General features: G+C 42.7%; 1 protein-coding gene across 1 annotated transcript in view; it reads left to right on the top strand.

Annotated features, from left to right (window-relative positions):
- LGR5 (leucine-rich repeat containing G protein-coupled receptor 5) overlaps positions 1-7,680 on the top strand; it is a 102,202-nt gene that overhangs the window by 37,159 nt on the left and 57,363 nt on the right. The window contains exon 5 of the mRNA XM_015561329.1: positions 1,527-1,598. Coding sequence (XP_015416815.1) covers positions 1,527-1,598 — 72 coding nt within the window. The remainder of the gene's footprint in view (positions 1-1,526; positions 1,599-7,680) is intronic.

Genomic DNA, 7,680 nt, shown 5'->3' with positions numbered 1-7,680 from the left:
AACCCTAAAGTTTGAGAACCAACCTCTGGCACAGGTTTTGTTGTTGTAGCTATTGTTGCTGCTGATTTTGTTTTCTCAATTAAAATGTCGCAGTCAGTACCATCTCACTGTATTGTTAGTTTTGAGAAGGGGTTCATCAATTCATACAAAAGAGCCAACTTTTATTGAATGCTTACTATGCGGCAGGTATTGTTCTATGTACTTCAACTCATTGGATGGTCACAATGACCTTGCGGGGGAGTATAATTACTGGTCACTGAGACTTGGAGAGATTGGGTGATTTGGCTCAGACCACACTGCTAGTGGCAGGGAAGAGGTATTCAAATTCAAGAACCCATGCTCCTCACCACACCTTAATCATACCAGACACCATTCAACTTGAGAATTTGTACATTCAGCAAATATCCCTCAAGCGTTAGACATACAGGGAGCTGAATCCCAGTTAGTCATCTAATGAAAAGAAACTTCAATTGTGGTGATGAGAGAACCAGGCAAATTGTTTCTGAAATCCAAATATAAGTTTGTTACCTAATAAGCAGAAAATTTTCTGTAAAATGTCTACTCTCCTAAAACAGACTTCTGCCTCTGGCTTACATGGACCATGCAATACTCAGAGGGATGGGAGTGGCTGCAAAATTATTGTGTTATTTTATGAATAAGGTAGCAAATATAAGGAATCTAATGGGAATTTTTCCATGCTATTTTCCCATTTGCAATAGTATGTTTTTATCTCATTGTTTCCATTCTGTAGTCCCTATGTTCTGAAAAGAATTGTTGAACCTAGGTGAGCAAAAATGCAACTACTTCACAAAAAGAATGTAATTTATATCAAAATATGACCATAAGCAAGAAAAGAGATCTTTAATAGACTCCTATTTTCATTTTGTCTAATCTATATAGTCACCACAGTGATCCTTTAAAAACAAGTACGATCACATCATTTCCCACTTAAACACTTCAACGAGAATTTCTCATCACATTTAAAATAAAGCTTTACTATGGCCTGAAAGTGCTCCATGAGATGGCCTCAGGTTCTCTCACCCAATCTCTTCCTCTCACTCATTCTTCCTCAGTCACAATTGATCCTTTGCTGCTCCTTTAGCAAGTCAAGCAAGCTCCAACCTCAGGACCTTTGCACTTGCTCTTCCCAGTTCCTCAGTAGCTCCTCCCAGATATTCACATGATCTGCTCCCTGACTCCATTCTGGTCTCTACTCAAATATCAGCTCCTAAGAGAGACCTTCCATTCCTTTAAAATAAAAATCTCACTCTTTGTTACTATCTATCCCAAATCTATGTTTTGTATTATATCCGTAGTACTTATCACTTGGCTCATAGGGTGAAATTCATTACTTTTAATTACCTGTCACTTCCCACTGGAGTTTCAGCTCCCCAGGGGCCAAGGGTTTGTCTGATGTTCTGCTGTTTCCCTGACATCTAGAACAGTGCCTGACACAGCTATGGCCAGTTATGGTTAAATATTGTTGACTTTCTTTAATCTTTTTCTTTATTTGTTTTAATGTGCAGTATGCTGCAGAATAACCATCTAAGGCAGGTACCCACAGAAGCGCTGCAGAATTTGCGGAGCCTTCAATCTCTGTAAGTATCGTTGAAATTGCAAAATGTCCTCAGGATCAATTTGGGAAGGAGCATTGAAATGTCCAGGTGACCACTTCAGTAAAGTCCTTGGTTGGAGGTCCTACCTAAATACATTGGGAAAGAGAGTTTCCATTAGAGCAGCAGTTCTTTGCTTCCTCATTAAACAATATGTGTGGGAGGGACTCGTGTTGGATTTAGGGGTTTCAGGGCAGAGGCTTAATCATAACACCGCCAGCCAAAGCCTCTTTTATACACTGGTATCTCAGGACAAAACATATACTTGTAATTTGAAATTTCTGATTTTGAATCAGGAATGTTACTTTCTCCCTTTTTTTTTTTTACATATATTTTTATTGATTTCAGAGAGAAAGGGAGAGGGAGAGAGAGATAGAAATGTCAATGATGAGAGAGTCATTGATCTGCTGCTTCCTGCACGCCCCTACTGGGGATCGAGCTGCAACCCAGACATGTGCCCTGACCAGGAACCAAAGGGTGACTTCTTGGTTCATAGGTCAACACTCAACCACTGAGCCACACCAGCAGGGCTATTTTCTCCTTTTATCTGGAAAAATGGGTGTCACAATCCAGACACCTTGGCATCTTCAATTTATTCTGTTTTTAGATGAGCTGAGCTGCCTTGTAATGAAATTTGCTGAGTCAAATAAAGAATTAATTTTTTAAAGTTTTGTATGTACATCAAGGGTTCTCAAATCAATAAGCTAAGCTCTGGTAGTCTATTTTAAAGTCTTACTGCACAGGTCTACAAACCAAGAGCTTCCCCATCACCACACACAGACACAAGCAATCCCACACACACACCTCAGATTCACACATCATACAGACAGGCACAAACACACACACCACACACAGACACATAAACACAAACATACATAACAGTGGTGTTTCCTACTGTGCATCCACAACTTTTCCATCAGGAGTTTCCACCCTTCACTGATTTAAAATCTCTGAATAAATAAAAATTAGCTATCAGATGTGTGGGAACTTGGATTGTAAGCAGTTGTTGACAGTAATTAGTTGCCAAGACTATGCCACGAGTACTTATTTGGTCGGTAAATCTTTACCTCATCAGCATGCGTAAGTGTTTACAATATATTGCATGATCTCCAGTATACACCTATGTGATATATGTTCTCATCTGACTCACACTGGAGGTCCCCCTCTGTCAAACAAAATATGGCTTCTGGTCTACAATGATGAGGGAGATAAATGCATAAGAAAGGCAAATAAATATTGCAGATTCTAGTTGAAAATCACTGTAAAAAGACCACCAGTTAATCATTGCCCGCACTGTGCTTAATGCCTTTTGTTGAGGTGACACGAAAGGAGGAACGTAAGATTTGGAGATGATACTTTCCTCCTTTGATCTTTTTTTTTTTAATGAAAGCAAATCTGGGCTTGAGACTATTTCAAGCTTTTCACTGCAGTCAAACAAAGTGACTTCCTAGGTTTTCACCATCCTATAGATAAACAAGCCCACAAGGGCGCCTTTGTGGCCTGGGACAGGTCTGCGGCGTTTTCAGGAGCTCCTTAATGACATAACAGTATCGCTCCTCCTTTGTTGCACAAGCCTTTTCCTGAAGGGAAGAAGCAGTCAGAGAAGCAAGCCGCTCTCCGGTGGGTTGTCTGTGTAAGGGCACGGGGTCCCGTGGCTGGATTGAAAGCGAGATAATGGTGGTGGCCAATAGGAACTTTAAACAGCTGTGAGGCAGGCAGAAGATAGAAGGATAAGAGTGTGTAACCAAAAGCCACTATCAGCTGAAAGAAGATCACAACCAGAACACACACAGAAGTGAACTCTTTGAGAAAGAGAAAACCATGAATCTTTTGTTCACTCGAACTGGGTGGTGCCTCTCTGATAAAGGTGTTCAGATTTAGTTTCTTACTGTCTAGATATTTACTATTCACCAGGTGTCTCTTGCATTTGGTTTCTGGTTCGCAAAAACAATTGCCTTTGAAACTTTATAAGTATGTGTTCCCTGTAAAAAAGAAAAAAAAAAGCCAGGGGTTAACTTTCTAGTACGACGCTGATCGCATCCAACAGAGGCATCTGGATAGACACTCGGCCCTGGTACTCACTGGACTGTATCGGCTGGTTATGTCATGCTCGTCTGGGGTCCCTTCGCCTGGCGCAGACAGACCCTTGTGAGGTGCTAAATGTTGGCCATTTGCGCGGCCATGCCACTTTTTCTCACTTACATTTCTTTGTGCTGCTTTGATACAAGAGTTAAGACTTGACCCAAAAAAAAAGCAAAGACTTAACCGCCAAGTACACAGATGCCGAATTGTACCGACCGAAGGAGCCCCCTACCGGGTTTGCAAGTTTGGGCAACAGTGAGCCCCTTTAAAATTTTACTATTGCCCCAGAATCAAGGTATTCAATAGTATTTCTCCTGCTTGCTTTAAGCATTGGTTTTGAGTCTAATGGTCATTCCAAACATGCATTCAGTATCCATTCTGCATTCATTTGTCGTGCCACACCTGAGCCTCCGTGCGACGTCTGCGTCAGGATGAGTAACAGGGCGAGAGCAGCCTCATCCGGGCTGCCAACACCGGGGAGACCTCCGTGCAGTTCCTGAAAGGCCTGCTGTCACCCTTAGACCTTCACCCTTTACCCAATGGTTCCTCTTTTGTTCTCTCTCTTGAATGCACCCTATCTTTCTTGATATTTTTATTTTCTTTTTCTTATACATGCACTCTCCAAGGAGCACGGGGCCATGGCGACAGCACCCTGAATACTTGCCTGGCTCTGTAACTTGTAGGGGGGCTCCTCAGCCCTGGCTGCCCAGAAGAATCATCCAGGCTGCACCCCAAAACGATTTAATCCAAATGTTAGGGTTTTCTAACTGGTTTCATTATGTAGTGAAGAGCTTCTTAAGTGAAGACTGGGAGAACGAGTGTCCTGCAGCGTTCTTTCAGATGATATGTAGATATTCTCCGGAACTCTTTTTAAACATGAAATAATAACAAAATCCATACTTTGCATTCCAGTGTGAATTACAAATGTACGTGGACAATGACGTAAAAGTCAGGGCTGCCTTGTTTGTACTTACCTGAAACAGCTCACCTCTGCCTATTAATTCTACTGACAACCTGGGCAGGTAATGTTCAGAGGCCACCTGCTGCCTGACCCTGGTATTCAAATGTGGTCCAGCAGCAGCGGCACCTCCTAAGATATGCAGAACCTTGGGCCTCATCTCTGTCTCACTTAGTTAGCAGCTTTGCTTTAACGATATTCTCGGGTGATTTGTGTGGCCAATGTATTTGAGAAACCAATGTTTTTTAGTGTTCTGTGCTACTAACAAAGTGGCCTAACAAACCAAAACCGCTTGAGGACTACTGACACAGGTCACTGGTATACTTTGCTCCACTCCTATGGACTTGGCTTCATTGAGGAAAGTTTAAGAAACTTGATATATTGAAATTGGTAGCACTGCGGTGAGGAAGAAACAGATTGGACTCGTGTTTCAAGAGATGTAATTTTCCATTTATTCTGCATAAACAAAAGACATTTTTGCTTTGTTCGTTATGAAAACAGATAGGTACCTTCATGTGCTTTTAACTCTCTCGTGATGCTTACAAATTGCTCAGCTGAAGAATAAGAGGGCAAGTCCATGCACTAGAGCCTCATGGCCTGGGGCCGGCCCCTGTGCAATGTGCACATTTGGCTTCTGACTGGTCATGATTGCCCAGACACCAATTGGATTTTTTGTAATGTAATCAAACATAACTTAATTTCCTTTCTGTTTTCTGGAAAGGAATCGGAAATGTAATCACAATTCACAGCGAGTTGTATTTCACCAACAAACGTTTCACGTTATAGTCATTTCAAGACTAGGGTCAGATTACAGTGATTTGATGGAAACTCAAAACTTAACCCTCCCATACCCTCACACCTTGTATTAATAGTTAAGAAATTGATCTATTTTTTTAAAAAATCTTTGCTTCATTTGCATAGTGGTTAATGATGTTCAAGCATATCATTAGCGAAGCACGAAATGATCAAAGGAAATGACGTATCCCATTCATCAGAGAATGATTTAAAACATGTTGGGGTTTTTTCCAAGTCTACACTGCCAAAGCTAACTGGGGAGTATGCACAATCACACAAAATAATAGTTTGGTAAATAGAAAATGGAAGGAGAATGAGACATATCTTTAGTACTATCTCTATTCTCCAATAGCTAATATTCACCTCAGACTATATTCTAAAATCTAAGGGGAATGTGTAATTCCTGCCTGGAACATGATCTGCCCAGGCTGCCTATTGTGATCCCATTTCAGGACCACAGACCCCACCCGTGGACCCTGCGAAATGCCAGTTAGTTCACCCAGACTCTTCATAGTAGGGTAATGCGGATAATTGTCAAAAAAGACAGTAAGCAAGAGGAATGGGTGACGAGGAGTCAGTGGGACTCGCAGGGCTGAGTAGAAAGGAGGCAAGCCTAGAACCAGTAGCCACTTCCTTCTGTTAATACCCAGGAGCCGATTGGGTTTCCGAGGATAAAGGATGGGAAGGAAGTAACACAAGACAAAGAGGTGTGAGCAGACAGAGAGCAAGGTGAGGTAGCCAAGAGGATAAGATTAAAGGATCAAAGGGGTTTTTTTAAAAAGTAATGGTTTTAGTATTAGTGACATTATTCCTTCCACTAAAATACTCTCCAGAAAGAGAAATTACAAGCCTACTTAATAAAAACATACCATGGTTTTTATTTTGTTTTATCACAAAAGCGCCAGCATATTTTGTGGGATGAAGGTGGACTTGGAAGTTCTAAGGGTCGAAGGTTTTGTCTGTTACACCAAGAGTTCGCTTCATGGAACCAAGCACAAACCAGCACCCAATGAATGGTGATGAAGAAGGGAAGTTTTGCCTTGTCCCCTCACCTCATTTGAACATGAGAAGATAATTATTTTCAGAGACAAAGCCCTTTCTATGCAATGCTTACAAGAAGAGAGCTCACATTAGAGCGTTGTCCTAGTTCTACATACTGGAATACTTCATGTAAGGCCTCATGCGTGCAAGCTCCTTACATCTAGTTGTCTGCCAGAGCTCTGACAAATCACATACATGACAGTCATACCGGATAGACAAATACCTAAAAGGGAACATGGATGTTGTGGAATGAGAAGTAAAATAAACTTCTTTTAACCTTGTCGGGTGGAATGAAGGTTGACTTTAGAAAGTAAATTAAACTCTTTGGGGAACCTAAGGGGTGACTGCTATGGGAAGGCAAATCATGAAAGGGCAGCATTTCCCCCCTTTCAGGACAGATGAGGCTTGTAATGAACTGTGAAAAGGCACATCAAAAAGCAGCAGAGAGTTTGCTGGTTGAGAAACCAAAATGGCGGCATAGGTTAACTCCGGAGATTGCTGCCTCGAACAACCAATTCAAATTACACCTAAAAGACGGAACGGACATCATCCAGAACCACAGGAAGGCTGGCTGAGTGGAAATTCTACAACTAGGAGGAAAGAGAATATCATACCCAGACTCAGAGGAGGCGCAGTGCTGAAGTGAAATTCTCAGGTGCAGAGTGCGCGCGGAGCGGGCTGGCGGCGGAGGGCGAAGTTGTTGTTTTCAATCGGGAGGGAGCTTCAGAGCTGGGCGAGTCCCTAGGGACCCAGACTCAAACGGGAGAAGCAGGACTGTCTGGCTTCGGTCGGAACTTGAAGGCAGCTTTCTCTCCGAGGTTTGCAGCGGTTGCTGGGACTCGGTGAGGCAAAGTCCCTAGGGACGGAACTGAGAGCAGCCATAACTGCTCCCTCCACCTGCCCTGTAGATCCCCTGGGACCCGACCCGCCCAAGCCCTGCCCAGAGCCATTTGCCGGATAGCCTCAGGCAAACGGTACATTAGCACTGCCCTAGAGAACCAGCATAGAAGCTCTCCCACTGCAGACACAGCTGACTCTCATAGCCAGTTAGCCTGGAGGTCAAATCACCCCCGACAGCAATCAAGGTTTAACTACAACAAGACTGCGCACAAAGACCACTAGGGGGTGCACCAAGAAAGCATAAAAAATGCGGAGACAAAGAAACAGGACAAAACTGTCAATGGAGGATAT

This window comes from Myotis davidii, unplaced genomic scaffold, assembly GCF_000327345.1.
Source record: "Myotis davidii unplaced genomic scaffold, ASM32734v1 scaffold54, whole genome shotgun sequence".
Classification (NCBI taxonomy): Eukaryota; Metazoa; Chordata; class Mammalia; order Chiroptera; family Vespertilionidae; genus Myotis; species Myotis davidii.
Note: the sequence above shows the minus strand (reverse complement) of the source record. Positions and strands in the feature narration are given on the sequence as shown.